At 46.3% G+C, this 17112-nt stretch overlaps 1 protein-coding gene across 1 annotated transcript; it reads left to right on the top strand.

Annotated features, from left to right (window-relative positions):
- The first annotated feature begins 59 nt into the window (after positions 1 to 59).
- Positions 60 to 15546, top strand: c2cd2 (C2 calcium dependent domain containing 2). Its single transcript, XM_084473806.1, has 13 exons — positions 60 to 901; positions 1346 to 1441; positions 2709 to 2822; positions 4638 to 4739; positions 5083 to 5199; positions 6576 to 6684; positions 8179 to 8287; positions 8708 to 8772; positions 9991 to 10106; positions 10335 to 10503; positions 12012 to 12259; positions 12966 to 13236; positions 15109 to 15546. Exons 1-13 carry the CDS (start codon positions 620 to 622, stop codon positions 15333 to 15335), a joined length of 2025 nt encoding a protein of 674 aa, XP_084329932.1. The 5' UTR covers positions 60 to 619; the 3' UTR covers positions 15336 to 15546.
- Positions 15547 to 17112: the final 1566 nt, after the last annotated feature.

Raw genomic sequence — 17112 nt, 5'->3', positions numbered from 1 at the left:
ACAGTTAGTGCCACATATCCGTTTCAGAGGAAGGCGAGTTGACGAGCTCACGGTGGACGCCGAGCGCCGAGCCGCACTGGGAACTTCGTGGGGCTCCCCATCAAATGGTTTCCCTTTCTGGCTTCCCGTTTCCTTGGATAGCTGAATCTGGACACAGTCGTGAGCATTGGAATGTTTTCCGGTTGAGGAACTTTGACGAAGCTGATAGATGAAATATACAATAGATGGCTGGACGTTGTCTAGCTTTGTTAGCTAAGCTAACAACTCAATTCCAGTCACATATACGCGGATAGCAGATAGCCTGTAGGTGCAATTCCTCAGCTCCGGTGTTTTTTTTAAGTATATATTTTTTGCATGTTTCGATCGCTCTGTAACCGACTGGTATAATATGTGATGTTTATGGAGCTCGTTACGGGCACCTTACAGTACCATAACATGGAAAAAAATACTTCAAACTTTTTGGGAGAGCTTGTTTTTAGCTGTCAGTCATTGAATGGGGATCACACAGGATGAGACGGACTGCCTTCGTCGACGATGTCGCTCACCTTCTTAGGAAAGTACTCTAGGATGCCAGGTCATTTATCATAAGCGTGTTGCGCTACGGACCGTTTTCCCAAGCATGTCTGACACGGAGAGCTCCGAAACATTTTTTGGCTTGGGAGATCCACAGTGGCTCTGCATGGTCACACTTTTTATCGCATCGGTGGTTACGTTACTGTTGTACCTAGTGCAATATGTCCAACACGGTTATCTAGCGAACGGACCGAGACCGGCACAAAACAATGCGTCAAAGGAGGAAGCGGACGCACTGTTGGAATGGATGCTGTCATTGCAAAGCTGGAAAAGTCAATGGAAAGAAGCTTGGTGCAGGGCGCTGAACAACGAGTCACGGAGGTCTGGGGTATGTGGACCTGTGCAAATAGGTGCTCTGCGTATGTGGTTCTGAGCTCTGCAAGAATAACCACAATATTGTCACTAGCACCTTTACTGCTGGAGACTGAATTCCGTCCAAGTTCCAATATCCGTGTAATATGGCGTTTAAAATGTTGCATATCTTTTGAAAGTCCTATGTTTTAAGGTTGGTGTCCAAAAATGCAGATACAGAAATGTTGAGTGAACTCCCATATGTCGTTTCCTAGTACTTTGGTAATCTTGTAGTGTAGTTATAGCAACGTAGCTTAACGTTTTCTTTATTTTGTAAATGTTACATCCTAGGCTTGTGACACCTTTTTCTTTTACGATTTTACGTCCAATCTTTATAGGCATTTACTGCTGTTTAATATGTTGACCATGCATCTTTGCCCCTGACTGCAGTAATATATGTCTCCCAATCATCGCCTCACAGGGTCATTTGTTGATGTCATTTGATGAGGATGGCCTCCAGTCATCAGACCTGGTGGTCAGTCAAGTCTGTAGCTTCCAGAAGTCTGCCGGACACAAGGTAAGCTTAACCCTATTCTCTTAAGGTTTAAGTCAGCCATCTTATATATGTGATACTTGAAACAGCCTTTTTTGGGGGTATTTCAATGCTTTTATTTGATTAATGGTGGTAATTTATGAGCCACTATCCTTCATCAAATAATGCAGAGGGTCGGAGGAGATTTCTGGATCAATTGAGCCATTGTTGAATGTCAGTGCCACGTTCCCCTCCTCCTTCCAGGCCCACATAAAGTTAGCATTTGTTTTCCAAGGACAGTTTTGTTCTCGTTAACATAGAACTTGTTTATAAAGGCAACCACTCAAGACTGATGGTTTCCGTTTCTTCCTGTATGCATGCTTTTGTCATATCATGGCCCCTGAAGGCAGTCTTGATGAATTAGCTGTTTTGCCATTTTTTGCAGTTTCCTTTTGTTAGAGGTTTTTATCTTGTCACTTTTTTCACATTTGATCAAGGCATTCAATTCTAATCAATGATACATATTAGATTAAGCTCAGTTCTCAGTTAATACATTTTTGATTTTTTCAGTTTATGGAGGCCACACATGTAAATTGCAGTTTCATTGAGAATTATATTATATCTATAATCTCAATATTTCATTCAATGTTTATGTAGGTGCATTTAATTTAATGTAAGGCTTCAATGTGGAAGGTTTAACTTTCTTTTACATGACTTATTCAGACACAGCGAACATGACAGGCTGACAGCTTTTCAGTTGTGGCTGCCAGGGATTGTTGTACAAACTCAGGCTTGTTTTACTTGCTGAGTTAATGGGGTTTATGATGTAACCTGAATTCAGACGCCAGGGGCTTTGTTATTCGTTAAATGGCGTTTAATAAGCAGCAACTCCCTAGACTCTTGTGTGTGTATCAAGTATTCTGAATTGCTGTCCAAAACGGCACTCGTGAGAAGAGAACATATCACGTGACACCTACTTTGTATGCTTCAATATGCACACTCACGCAACCCCACCACAGTCAAAATCGTTGGTCTTTTTTGTGTAGATACAATATCATCATCTTGTATAGAAACAAAAGTAACAGTGTCCATTATGTTGCATTGTTATGTATTGGGCTGTACTGTTTGAAAGCGTGTGTACTGGGCAAGACTACATATCTCCCCCTTTTTTGTTTTTGCATGGCTTGAAATAACCCACATCAGCCGAGTCATGTTTACATTGCTTAAGGGTAAACGGTTCATGTTGACATGGGCCTCTCGTGTAGCTAGGTAGGAGAAGCGTTGTTCTGAAAGGCCTTGTTTCGTCCGACAGACCGCTCGCTGCAAGCTGGTGGGGGACAGGCTTCAGTTCAGCCTCAATACGAAGTCCCTGTCCTCGGCAGAACCACGCCCATACACCGTGGAGATCGCTCCCCTCCAGATACAGGTAAACACACCACCAACCATCCATTTAGCAGCCCACGCACGCACTCATTTGGATCTTTAACGTCACGTCTCCTAAACAGCGGGTCACCTTAACAGCAGGGCTGGGCCACTCAGAAGTCGCTGGGAGCTTGTTTTAATTGGTAGGGCTGTGCTGTTGCTGCTGCTACTACTGCTGCTCCTTATTCATTGAACAGTGGCAATCTCGCCTTGTCTCACTGTTGGAAGGAGAAAAAACATAAAAATGCTTGCCCTAGGAAAATGGCCGTAAGAGCTCCATTTAGATTGCTGCCAGACCCATAAAGTGGGCTTTTGGCAAAGAATGGCTTGGCCCGCCTGTTCTGTCCTTTTACTCAAAGAAATCGTTAAATCATGCATAGGTAAGAGCTGAGGTCACTGAACATCCAACATGCTACTGGACAGGTGTTGTCTGGATCAAACCGGTTTTAAACGGCTCAAGCATCAGATTGCTGATTTTAGGGTTGTTGTACCGTGGGACCAAACACAATGATGTAATGTATAATTAACCTAGGTGCTTTTTTTCAAAAACGTTTGATTCAGGCCTGCTTTTGAATCGAGTCCTCATGAAGGGCATGCATAGCCGGCGTCCCAGTTGAATGACAGCTATTTATAAGCCAATAAGGGGCTTGCTGGCCCGGCTGTGGGCCTAATCTCCCTGTGCTGTAAATACAATGGGAGTGAGCCGCTTGAAGGCTCAGCTCTGGATTGGGGGCGGGGCTTGCTTGTTTTAGCTGTTGATTGATTGGTGAAAGCCTTCCATGCAGTGTTTTCCCCCTCTGTCTGGAGCATTCAGTGCGGGCCCCCCCACCCCCTTTACTCCTTACCATCCGTGATCACACCAGAGGTTCCAGTTTGTTAGGCTCTGACTCCTGCCCCAACTAGAACAGTCCTGGCCGGTGCAGGGGCCGGTGGCCCAGGCCTGTGCACGTGAACCCTGAACCCCTGCTGTTATTCCTCGTGAATAATGAACAGCCACACAATGAGGGCGCCCTGCCGCTCTCGCTCTCACTTTGTTTCCAAACAGCGTTGTGCTACTGTACCGCGTCATGAGGCCTCGCTGCATGTGATGCTAATAACACGGACATGATTCCTGCTAACTGGGCACATTTTCTTTTTTTTGATCCGGAACAAACTAGAGTTTGGCCTCCTCCGTGTGTTATGGCTTGAAGGGTACTGGCTAACTAGAACTGAACTTGGAAGTAACTAGTAGATATTTGACCATGTAGGGCCGTCGGTGTCGTTATATTATACCCATGTAGGCATTCTGCATTGGGATGTGATGAGGCCTTTGTTTAGTAGCACAGAGGCGACTGTAGTACACTGGCGCTGGAATCCAGGCATGCCGGCGCAGGAGGTGTGTGTCTGTGTGAGTGTGTGGAGGAATTCTGTTGCTGGATTTGTTTCACAACCAATTGTGGCCAATAAATAATTCCCTTTTTGTTTCGTTGTGTCCATAGAGGTGGTTCATTGTTTGTCAGTTCCCTTAATGCGTTCTTGTTGTCCCCGCCAACAGTATGTCGTTCTTCGGAAAGGAGCTGAGAGGTTTCTAAGCCAGCTTGATTTCATTGTCAATGGTTTTTTTTTTTTATGCCTTTCCCGGTGGTATCATTTCGTGGTCTTATTGTGAGAGAGCCAAATCTGGGCTTTTCAAGTTATAAAATGTGGAGTGAAAAAGTGTGGGACAAAAATGAGCTCCTTAATGTGAAAGAATCCAGTGTGCGGCTTCACCCTTCACCTGGATCCTTGTGAGCAAATCCCCATAATAACAATAATGACCCTGACTCTGTGTTCCCTGCAGCTGGACCTCGACCTCCAGGAGGCCGGCGAGCAGGTCAAGGTGGGATGGGGCGTGTCCTACCTGGATACACGGGACCTCCGGCTCACCCCGAGCCTCACCCAGGTAACGCTGCCCTGAGCACCGTGACTGTAGCGCCGCTATAGGGCCTCGTTGAAGCCAAGGCCGCTCAGGTGGTTATTGTAGCGGCCAAGGTGTTTTGACTCTTAGCCCAGAGGTACCGGGTTCAATCCCCACATGTCCGCCACCTCACCTGTGGACGTCCTACAGCAAGATGTGTCATTGTGTCCAATTTGACTAAATCGGTTTGGAGCAAAGCGACCGAATAGGAGTCAAATCAATAGTGACCAAACCATTCTGCAGCCTTTTTCCTTTTTGAGTGCAGTTGAACGACATATGTGTTACCCCAGCGCACGTGACACGGCCCATGTTCTCCTCTCGTCTTCAGGACAACGGCACGTCCCCCAGCGCCGGCGAGCTGAAGGACCGGATCAGGAGGCTGCTGGGCGCTGCACGGCCGTGCGTGTCTCTGAGCTGCAGGCCCGCTCAGCCCTCGGGGCTCAAGGTGAGCCACGGCCACCAGCGAGCCACAAGGCCGGCGCCCGCAGCCCAGCCTGTGACACGCGACCGCCGATCCATACATGGGGAATGCCTGGCCTGTGTGTGCGATTCATCCATTCACGCACACACACTCACTCACTCACTCCATTCACATCCACTGTTGGAGGGAACAGCCCTGCCGGTCGGGAGCAGTTGGGCCTGGGTGTCTCGCTCAGGGACACTTGGCCCCGGGGATGCGAGTTGTTGATATATCTGGGATTTAAAAAATGTTGAGTCTTCTTGATTATATTGTTCTGATGTTGTGTCTGTGTCAGAACCATCATTATAGTTTCCAGGCCGTTCATATCTGGTGATTCACACTCTGACCTACGTAGTTTTTCGAGAGGGGTAATGACAAACTGCACGCGTCGGTAATCTATGTGTGCATTGCGTAAATAAAGCCCTTGTCTGTCGAAGGCGTTTGCAGCCCTGGGCCGCAATTACAGTCAAAACAAACAGTGCACAATGAGTGTGTTTGTCATTCAGATTCAGCTGTCAAAGGCCCGGCGTGGCCTGTGCCATCAGCCATGTTCACCTGGCTGGACTCTTGAGCGTGTTGCTACTCCCTTTAGTGGGCAGGGTTTTGAATTTGTCTGAATGCTGTAGTGCTGAGCCTGTGTATTGAATACCCGGATATTCGTTTGTTAGGTAGGTATTCGAATATCAATTCATTTGAGTCATTTCAATCTAAAAACAAGTCCAAATGACACCATAAAGCTCTACCTACTAAAAATAATGTGTTGGTTATTTAGTAAACATGAATAGAACAGGTAGCAACGTTTTTCCTTTTATGGCGATCCGTCCCCCACGATGGCGCCTCTGTGATTTCTCTCCCGGTAAATAGCGCTAGTCCTGCCTTGACATGTATTCAAAACTTTTCACAATGTTCAATCCACCTATTTTCTTTGTGATAAATGACTGATGAGTGGATCCGAAAGCCACTGATGTGTGATATTGTTGTTTTGCTATTTTGTGCCATTCAAATGAGACATTTGTTACTTAACAATTGAACCACTTGAGAAAACAATCAGTTGATAAAACTCTATTCTGCAGCAGTGGTCTCCTCCTGCTACTTTTACAGGCAGTGAAAGAGACTCACCATGGAGGGAGATCTTTTCTTTATAGTTTCTTCACAGAATATCCGGATATTCGTTTGGAAACCTAACCAATATCGAAAGCTTAAAATGATGTATTCGGGCCATCCCTAGAATGCTGCACTCTACCGTTTCACAGTTTTTAGTTTGGACATTGAGCACAGCCTTGCCCGGATGAAGGAGAGGTTTATCATCTGTGTTGGCGGTCACGTGACCTCCTCTTCCCTGTTGTGTTTGCGGAACGCAGGAGTCATGCAACAAGGTGTTGTCCCCCCCCAAACCACCCCGGGCACACGACTGGAAGCTGCTGGTCAAGAACTTCCGGGTCACTCTCAATCAGGACGGTGGATCTGCAGGTAGGGCCATTGAGTTACTTTTGTGTTGTATTTCGTACATGATTGAAGTGTTTCTTTGGACATGATTATCCCAGTGACTGCTACGACGTTTTCCTATTGCCTTAACATATTGATGGGTCACAGTTAAAAATGTAGTTGTGTTCTGTTTTCAAATTAATTTAAAACAAGGCAACCCAGGACCAAGCAGCTCTGTCCCTTCCTTAAACTCCACGTTTGGGCATCACTCTGACTTGCAGTACATTTTATTGGACTTGCAGATGGCGTCCTTGTTACTAGTTACTAATTTATTTTGTCTGCCTGTCCACTAAACATGTCATTTTTTTTTTCCTCATAACATTGCACAAGCTTACTGCTCACTCACCGCAACATTTCTCCATGATATGGACAATATTCTCACTTCCTCTTGATTTTGATCATCTTGTGTCCGACAAAAAATATCACGTCAAACAACAAACTCCCTTTCTTCATTGTAGTTATGAACAAGCAAGCGTGGCTACGTAGTCCCGCATTTTTAAATGCAAATTACATTTGATGAAGGATTTGTATTTGTATTTTAATTTTTTTGCAATTGCATTCCCGCATCTTTTAATCGCAGAAAACGTACACAAAGCATTGCATATTTCTCCGGGAAATTACGTTTTATTTTGTCCATGACAATCACGGAAAAAGCTAAATCCTGAAGGGCTGACCAAGCGAACCGGTGCACTCCGCGCACTCAAAATGAAGACGACAATTACCCTGATGTGGATGTTATTGATGAGCTCTCCCTCCTGGCCCGGCGCCAGGGGCTGACTCTTCCTCACAGAGATTCCTTCCTGTGCTCCAGGCCTCGCTCACATTTCTCTCAGCAGAACGGATGCCTGGGCCCACTTTGCTCAGAGAGATACTTGGCTCTCGGCTGCTAGACCCCCTTCTGCCATAAGCAATCCCCTTCTACCGAGGCAAGCAAATTGTGCAATCGTTCAGACCAGGGCGGTTGGCCATCCCGGTAAATCGTTGTATTATTCACGACCCCAGACACGCTTTTGGCTGACCGCTGCCTTTTCAAAACGATGTGCAAGTGGTCGCAGTGATTTGTGATGTCCCCCCCCCCCCGCATAAGCGGTTTGACCGTAGATCTGCTGCTGAAGATCATTTACTGCTCCTCCTTATGTCATCGTGACCTGCCCTAGTTCTGTCCTGAGCGCTGCCGGGGTTATTTATTTATTCATATATTGGATCGGTCTGGTGTCTGGGGGGTCTTTTGTTGCTGAATTGCCACATAGCTCCTGGATACGTGGAAAGGGACATTCAAGCTTGTGTTCATCAGTTGACTTCCTTCCCTTCTCTCCCCTCCCTCCATTTCACGATTGCCCTTGTTTATCTACCTACCTTGTGTTTTATTCCTACAGGTCCCTGTGACATGATTTTCCCCTGTGTGTTTCCTGTGAAGCGACATGGCGTACGGAGAGAAGCCCTTTGTTTTAATGCGTGGTCTGTGTCTGTGCTCCGCAGGCAGCGTGAATCCTGTGTGTGTCATGCAGATGGACGACCCTCCACAAAGGTTCTCTACCTCGGTCCAGAAGAACTCCACCTCGCCCTCCTGGGACCAGCCTTTCATATTGTAGGTCCACCTCTATAGCATAGTACTACGGAATAGTGTAGAAAGATAATCCTAGTCTTAATCTTTGTAATGGGTGCCACCCAAACAAAGTGCTTTAAGATTCACTTAGTAAAAACAGTTAATATACCCACAATTTAAAGCAGTGGATCAATAGATGCAGGGATACATTAACAAGGACAGTCCATCAATCCATCTATCGATCGACAGGGCTATTATTTTTATATTTATTGTTGTGGTACCACGTCTGGCTACCCCAGGTACATTCGTTGATAACTGCAACATCAAACAGCTAACTGAAATTGTATTTATTGTAATTTAATTGAAATTGTATTTTATTTTTTTTTTTTCTTCTTTTTTAAATTATTTTTAAATGTTTTTATTTTCTTGACTAAATCCTGTCTGTCTCTCGGTCTTACTTAGTGAGCTGAATGGGCGTTCAAAAGAGCTCAACATCCAGCTGCTGAATGATGGGCAACCTCAAGAGGGTAAGATGGAAATGTCTGTCTGTCTGTCTTGCATGAGACCGAGTGGAGCTTGGCATCCGTTGTTGATTCTACAGGGTGCTTCAAACTGCAGAACCACTAGTGCATGAGTAGCCATGGAGGAATAACAGTCTACTCTCAAAAAAATAATAATAATGCATTTGATTTTAAAGCCTCCTCCGACTCAAGGGCTTATGGGAATCCCAGAGTACAACACAATCCATATGAAATAATTGCAGTAAGGTTCCACAAAGTCAGTAGGCCAGGAGTACTCTTACTGTCGGTCTGTGTTTAGTAGGAAATCCAATGGTTTGTACAACTTTGTATAAATGGCGTGGACGTTTTTGTAACGATGAGTTGGTACATTTTGTCCTGAGGCTTGGGTTACAAATGGCGTTCCAATGCCACTCATTAGCATCCGGTCGCATTGCGTGAAAAGTCTCCGGTGGCTAGAAAGTCCCATCGAGGTCGCACCTTGGTCAGATGAGCCAGCCCAGCCTGGGAGATGGAAGTGAACACTCCCCAGAGCCCATATCCTCATCATCATCACAAACTCTCGTTTGGTTTTTCTGAGAAAGTGCGGCTCTGCATATGAACAGGTGCAGGGAAAAGTAGGCCAAGACCTGTTCAGTAACTGAAGTTGTCTTCCTTCCTCCTATAAAAGTTTGAAACCATGGTAAAACCGCTCGCCATGTCACACAAGTGCTGACTGTGCACACACAGGTGTACATCCCCTTTCCTCAGATGCTCTGGATGCATTAAGAACTTAAATCTTTTAACACATTTTGCGATCTGTATGTGTAACCTTAAGATTGCAGGCACACGGTTGTGTATACTTGTGTATACAGTGTATGTAGTGTTGTCAGTAAACTGCCATATATCTATCCTGATAACAGATCTGGCATTGACATGACAATTGTCACCGCAGCCAAGATTCGCAAATCTATCACTTATTTACATTGCACTTGCTTAACATTTGTTTAACAAGTGCTCAATTGGTTGTCCACAAAGACTGGGTTGCTAGAGGGTTAGTTGTTAAATGTCAATGGCCATGCTATCAGGCAGCCTATGAAGGCTGTTGGATACGGGGAGTAAACAGTGGTGTATCCATCCAGTCCTATGAGCCTACTTTAATCGCGTTTCTTGCTGATCAGTTTCTATGGGTTTCAGTGGGACCCGACTGTGCAATCAGACTGAAGAATGTGCTGCTTGTGTTGCCAGATTCTTTACTAGGTCAGGTGTCTGTGCATTTCCATCTCGCCAAGATGCAACCCAAAGGACAGCAAACATTTGCACTCATGACCAAAGACCAAGTGACTGGATCACTGACTACTGAGGTAGGTTGATGTGCAATGAGTAATAACGATGCGTTTGTGACATGACATGTCAGTTAAAATTAAGTTATTTTGCACGTTTATCACTTATATTAGTTTTTCTACATCTTTTCTTTTTTTATATAGGGCAATTACCAGCACCCGTTGAACTCTCGCTTCAGATTTCCCATTATAACCATGACGTGATATACAAGCACGTTATTAATAACCAACCCTCCTTCTCTGTTCCAGTTTACGTACCTGGAGCCCAGCGAGGTGCGCACCTGGCTGCCCCCCACGCCGGCCCCCACCAAGCGGGTGGAGATGGACCGCACGGTGATGCCCTGCGGCACGGTGGTCACCACCATCACGGCGGTGAAGAGCAAGCCGGGCCGAGCGCTCCCCGCCTCGCTCAGCACAGGTACAGGAGCTCCGGGTCCATCAGAGCAGTAGCCTGAGGCCCAGAGAGCAATGTGCAGGTTAACCCATGTGGGTGGAAAGTATGCAGCATATCAGTTTTAAAAGTGACACATTATTCCACCAGGCGTGAGTTTGATTAGCCGTTTGAAAATCGGCCTCTTCTGACATCACAACGTGTGCTACAGTCCACTGATCTATCCAGCACACAACTAGGTGGACACGCCCACTTGTAATGTCAGAAGAGACCGATTTTCAAAACGACTTGTAACGGCTAATCACACTCACACCTGGTGGTATAACATGTCACCTTTAAACGTTTGTTCGTGGTTTGCTGTAGTTTGCGCTCCCCGACTTGTTATGATATAAGGACATGATGCTGCTGTGGCCCGTCATTACCTCATGGGATAGGGTTAGTCGCCGGGTTTTCCACCTCGTCCGCCTGGTGGCTTGAGTCGCTCAACATTGAGATTTGCTAATCCACTCTTGCTCTAGTGTTTGGCTTGCATCACATATATTTGGCTGACGCTTTTGTCCAAAGCAACTGGAAGTAAAGTGCTTTCAACTATGAAGATGCAACCCGAAAAGTTCAAGAGCACATACAATTCATCAAATTAGCTGACTGCTATGTAGAAACAAGGGATGGAGAGAGTTTTTCCTTTCTTTTGTATTTATTATTTTTCATCATGGGCCAAGACGCAGTCAGGAAAATATACGTTTTCAGCCTGCGGCAGAAGATTGGTGGGGTTTCAGCTGTCCTGATGTCAGTGGGAGAGCTCGCTCCAACGTTGTGGAGCCAGGACAGCAAATATTTGACATTTAGTTGAGCGGCTGATGGGGCCCTCATTAGTCAGGGAGTAGCGCGTCACGGAGTGTAGCCGACGTTCCCAGCATACCTTCAGTAAGTTGGTTAGCTTTTGTTCTGCATGTAAACAAAGAATTACCGATCTGTAGATATTGTCTTTGCAATGCGACGTCTGCCAATCACTTCGAACTGGATTTGCCACATTCTTTTCCGCACACGTTCATTTACCAAAGTGCACATAGCTGTTAGGTCACCTCGATGCCGGTACAGTACGCCGAGGTCTGTTCATGCTTGGCTCCTGATGGAACTCCCTGGTGCATTGCATCCATGACACGGTTGCTGCTATGCATTCTTTGTTGAATGCTATTTATGCAAGCGCTCATAAACATGACTTGGCAGAAAAAGGCACTTTGAGGCCCTCTCACTAGGACAAAAAAAAAAAAAACGACTTGTCTTCACAAAGCGTTAAATCAAAATGACATGTTTCCCTAAAAATAAGAACGGAGAAGAACAGCTCCTATCTTTGGAGTACATGGCCCATATGCTCGGTGGGAGACTGGGAAAGTTGGCGGAGAGCAATTTACATTTTCAGTCTCCACCTCAGGGAGAAGGGAAACACAAACGCATAAACCACGAGCACACCAGCTCTGCAGGGGTTACACCGGCACACCAAACAGGAAGTCATTCCATCCTCCATTCCCCTCCAGAGTCCACCCAGAAGGTCACGCCCACCAAGTCCAAGCTGTCGGAGCGCCGCGTCTCTGAACTGCCGGTGGCGGCGGGCGCCGGCGCCATGGTGAACAAGACACTGTCGTCGTCGGACACGGAGCTGCTCATGCTCAACGGCACGGACCCCGTGGCAGAGGCAGCCATCCGCCAGCTGCACCAGTCCGCCAAGCAGAAGCTCAAGTCCCCGGTCAAGAAGAGCACCATCATCATATCCGGCATTACCAAGGTAATGGCACTGGGCCGTGCATGGGGGTGGGGGGGTAATAGCAGTTGTTTTAGTCTGCGTCTCGCTCCCTACGGCTCAAACAGCTCTTCATGAGCTACAATGTGGACCAGAGTCTCTGGATTTATGTGGGGAATGATAACTATTTAACATTTTTGTTTACTGGTAAAAATAACTTGAACTATGCAGCCATGACCGTGTATATAAGGCATGGCTCTCCACTGAAGCAGCTTTTCAATCAATCAGTGACAGCCAAGGTATACAAACGGACTGTGGAATGGATGGTGATATAACCCGGGACGGGGTATAGAGAGTCTCTGTTTGTGGACTTCTGTACAACACCATTCACACAGAGTTGCTGAGTTTATGAGTCAACAGGGGTAGATCAGGCCAAATAGTTGGCCGGTTTTCCCCCCTTGTGTCGTCCAATGAGGACATGCAGCAGCACTTTCAGGGCTGGTTGTGGCATGACTCCTTTTACCGGGAAGAGCTAGATCATAATCTTTTATGTGCTGCAGAACGAAAGACAATGTGTTTTGTAACTTTCCACAGCCATTCCGCCTCAGCAGTGTTTTTCAGTGAACGTATCCACTTTTTATAGATTTTAGGATTCAATGACAACAAGTGTGTTAATCCTTCAGTTAGGGAAATCCAAGGCCCGTAAACCCCTTGTTTCCTAAAGCGCTGCCGGCCTCTCTCCCCCCCCCAGGCCCCCCTGTCCCAGGACGACGAGCTGGCCCTGATGGCGGACTACGCCGCCGCCATGGACGCCTCCATGTCGGAGGGCAGCTCCAGCCAGGACATGACCGTGGCCATCGCCTCGGGCTCCAGCAGCCCGCCGCCTCCGTCAGAGGCCCAGCCGACCGGCCCCAGTGGACTGGGGCACCCCCCGCAGGACTGGGAGAGCCAGGCGGGCGACGAGATGGAGAACCTGTCCCTGTCCATGTGCGTGTCTGAGGCCAGCTGCAAGAAGAGCAGAGGTGAACCACGGAGGGGACGGGGATCAGCCTGGGGGTTTGGGGGGGGGGGGGGGGGGGGGGGGGGGTTACGTATGGTGTTATTGACCTGGACTTGGTGTTCCTCTAATGCTCGTCCAACCTTGCTTCTTTGATTTTTTTTTTTCTACCATGCCATCTTAGAGGAAAACGGCGCTACTAAGCCGCCATTTTGCCCAGACCAGTAAGTTACTTTGTAGATTGCCTGTAGACTAGAAAACATGCGTGTGCGAGAGTATGAAAGATCCTTTTGTGGCGACATGAAATGATTCCTCTGTATCGGCACTGACACATTGGAGCGGGGCTGAACAATGTAGACATGATGTGAATATGATTTGGATTATTCATCCAACAATGTCCTTTCCTATTCATCCTGACCTTGTTGAGGATTCAGTTGTAGGCGGTTTGGAACATGCATCGCCATGCAGTTTCTAAACATGGCGAGTTACTGCTAGTTTCCCTCCTAAAATGTACATTTTAGGTTAAAAAAAAAAGTAATATATTGTTCAGCCCTTTGGATAGTAGGCTCTCTAGTATGTAGAAAGTAGATGAAAGATGGTGGGTAGAATACAATACTCGTATGTAGTACTTATTCAGTAGTACATTGCACTAAGGTGTTTTTAATTCACATATTTTATTTTTATAATTTAATTTTGAAAGTCAAGCAACACTCTTCTACTTGTTTTTATCTGCACTGATATGGTTTCATGGATGAAATCATGGCATGGATTCATACAATCACATACGGATGAAAGATTTGACTTTTAATTATGATATAAAGCATATGAATTTGTATATTTCTCCAAAATGTCAGAATTGTGTAGTATGAGGTATTACTTAGTTATAACAGGTATAACTTAGGTATAACACTAGTTTACAGATTCCCTTTATAGTGAACCTCCTGTTTCAGCTCAAATTTGAAAACCCAGATTTATATGTATGTATAAGTATAAGTGTTTTGGGCTTAGAGTTGTAGAAAGGAGGGGGGAGTTTTTTCTTATGGATTGACCAACTTCTACTGATGAGCTTAATACGGAGCGAATATAAGTGGTTAATTAAATGCAGCATACAGCGCAGTGTTGTGCTATAAGGGTCTGAGAAGCTTAACCCTCTCTCGGACCCATCCTTCAACATCAACCGCTGCCAAGACGGAGCTCCACCCATCCATATACCTCGCCCAAGGTGTCCCTTCATCGTAACGTTGAAGTTCCTTGGAAAAGGAACTTCAGCGTCACAAATATAAAGCAACTTGAGTTCGGAGCATAGTAGAAGGTTCACAAATCGGTTGGGGGAGACTGAACGAAACATAGGATTTTACACCTGTTTTCTCTAAACGAAGATGTTATAGCAGTGACAAAAAGCCAAATATATTCCTAGGTTGACTCATAAAAGACATAACCACATTTCAAATGAAAAACCGCCCTTTTAAGGTACTCTCCATACCACAACCTGACATTAAAAGGCCAACCATCTTCAATAGCGCGCATCTGGGGAATATTCTGTGTGACATTTCCAATGGGCTAACATAAAATGAGTCACCACAGATCACTGGTGTTTTAGGTTCATGAATTGACAGTCACACAACAATGGCCTTCGAATGAGGTCTACCTCAAACAGGCTTATGACTCGGGCTGTTTCCCCTGACACAATCTTTCCAATTCCATTGATTCTTTAGGCTAGGCTTCAGGTCTTGTGGGATTCAGTCTTGACCTAGATTAGTCTTCAGCCCCCCCCCCCCCCCCCCCCAACCTTTACTGGAGGGGCTAGGTTGGTTGTCTCCCTCTCTGCTAGCGTTGCTGTTAACCAATTCTCCCTTCTGCCCCCCCCCCCCCCCCTCCCCTCCTCACCGGGACGCAGGCAGCTTCCTCCAGAAGAGCGCCAAGCTGTTCTTCCGCCGGCGCCACCAGCGCAAGGAGCCGGGGATGAGCCAGTCCCATAACGACCTGGTGTACCTGGAGCAGCCGGCGGCGGTGGACCGCGCCCGCCACACCGCCACGCTCAGCCGCATGCGCAGCAAGCTGCTTCCCAAGCACAAGAGCAAAGCCAACGGTTCTACCTCGCCGCCGGGGGGGCCTACGCAGTGACCCCCCCCCCCCTCTCCTCCTAGCCCGCTACAGCACCGCTACTCCAAACGCCACCACGACCCTACACCCCCCCGCCCCCCCCCCCCCATCTACTATCAACGCCCCCACACCCCTCCCCGTTCTGTGTGCTCCACGTGCCAGCATAGAGATGTTTTTAAACATATGGGACATGAACATATGGGGAATGAATGCGATCGCTTATTAGGTATCACCCCCCCCCCCCCCCCAACCACCAATCCACTCCACCCTGCTGAAGAACCCTTCCTAAACCCGGCCTTGTAGACGTGGCGCAAACACACACACACACAAGTATACAAAGCGAGGCAATGCATGGTTTGGTCGACCCCCGTCTTGCGATGAGGGTTCTTGAGATTCATGGAAATGCAGAAGAGTAGTCTTATGCATGTTTGATTTTTATTTGGAGCGTATGCAACGACAACAAGTCATCTTTTAGCAGTTCAGCGGCCTTGTGTGACGCAATAGGGCGGAGGTGCACGTCTTCTTCACTGTGTACCCTACTGACTCGGGACTAGGGTGGAAATAATGGTGATTCTCAAGGGCGTCAGGCTGTTGTAGGCCAGTGGCGGAGAGAAGCGTGACGAGGGAATGATTTGCACATCGGCCATGACTTTTTCTTTGTCATTCATGAACTTGATGTACGTGTGCAATGGTGAAAGAGACTCTTATCAGTTGGGAATGTTTTTCTCATATTCACCTAGTGATTTTATGTGTAAATGGGGCATAAAGGGAGACTCGTTAACTCGTTATTTTATTGAAATATAAGGAGAAAATTCATTATGCCAACACTAGGTGTGTTGGCATTTTATGAAATAAGGAATTCAAGTACATGAATATCAGATTGTACCGCTTGATTGTCAATGTGGCAAATTCCATATGTAATACAGTATAAGAACATTTAAAAAAAGATGATGAGCTATTGAAACCTGAGCAGCAAGGTCTAATATTAAACCTTTATACAAATTCCTAATTAATTATTCATATTCATTGGCATGGGCTAAGATATTTTGCAATGTTGATGAGTCGTAACAGCCACACGAACTTTAATCCCCCCAAAAAAGCGAAATTGCAATACAGTAAATTGTTACACTGTTGTTGCTTACTGTGGGAAATATCGCAGTGTGTTTGTCATTGTCATTTGAATGTTTTAGATCTTATTTGCGGTGTTTTCAAAATGGCTATCCACTTCTTTAGTCTTCCAGGATGCTCTCTCGGACACTACTCTTGTAGATGGGGTTTTTCGGTGTGTCAAAGGGAACCAAACAGGCCAGAATGGAGACTTTGACACTACTCTTAAGCCATACAAATTGCAGTGCTTGTTAATGAAACCGGTTCTATGCTCACTTGGATTTGTGTATATTTCCACTGATTTGAAATGTCAATTTCTTTGAACATGTGGTTTTCTTTCTTTTTAAAACAATTGTATCGTGGCTTTGAACGAGCAGCGATAGTGAAAACCTTTTTTTGGTAACAGTTGAACAGTTTGAACTTATTTTTATTTTGTTTGTTTTTAACCCAGCTAATGAATGTATTAGTTTCATGGACATCTCGTTGAACGATCGTCCTTCAAGAAAACCTGTTACTTTTAACTACTGTCTGTCCCGTTTTCTCCAACGGGACCACGCGTTTGACTGGGGCCGACGCGCCACAGCAGACGTATCAAAGCGGGACGCTGCTCGGCGTCAAAGGAAGGCTCCGCTCGCTCCGCTTCAGGGGAAGCTGGAGCGCACGCCTCCGAGGCCCGGGCTCCGTGGAAACT

Source organism: Micromesistius poutassou (assembly GCF_964030765.1).
Source record: "Micromesistius poutassou genome assembly, chromosome: 10".
In the NCBI taxonomy this organism is placed as follows: Eukaryota; Metazoa; Chordata; class Actinopteri; order Gadiformes; family Gadidae; genus Micromesistius; species Micromesistius poutassou.
Note: the sequence above shows the minus strand (reverse complement) of the source record. Positions and strands in the feature narration are given on the sequence as shown.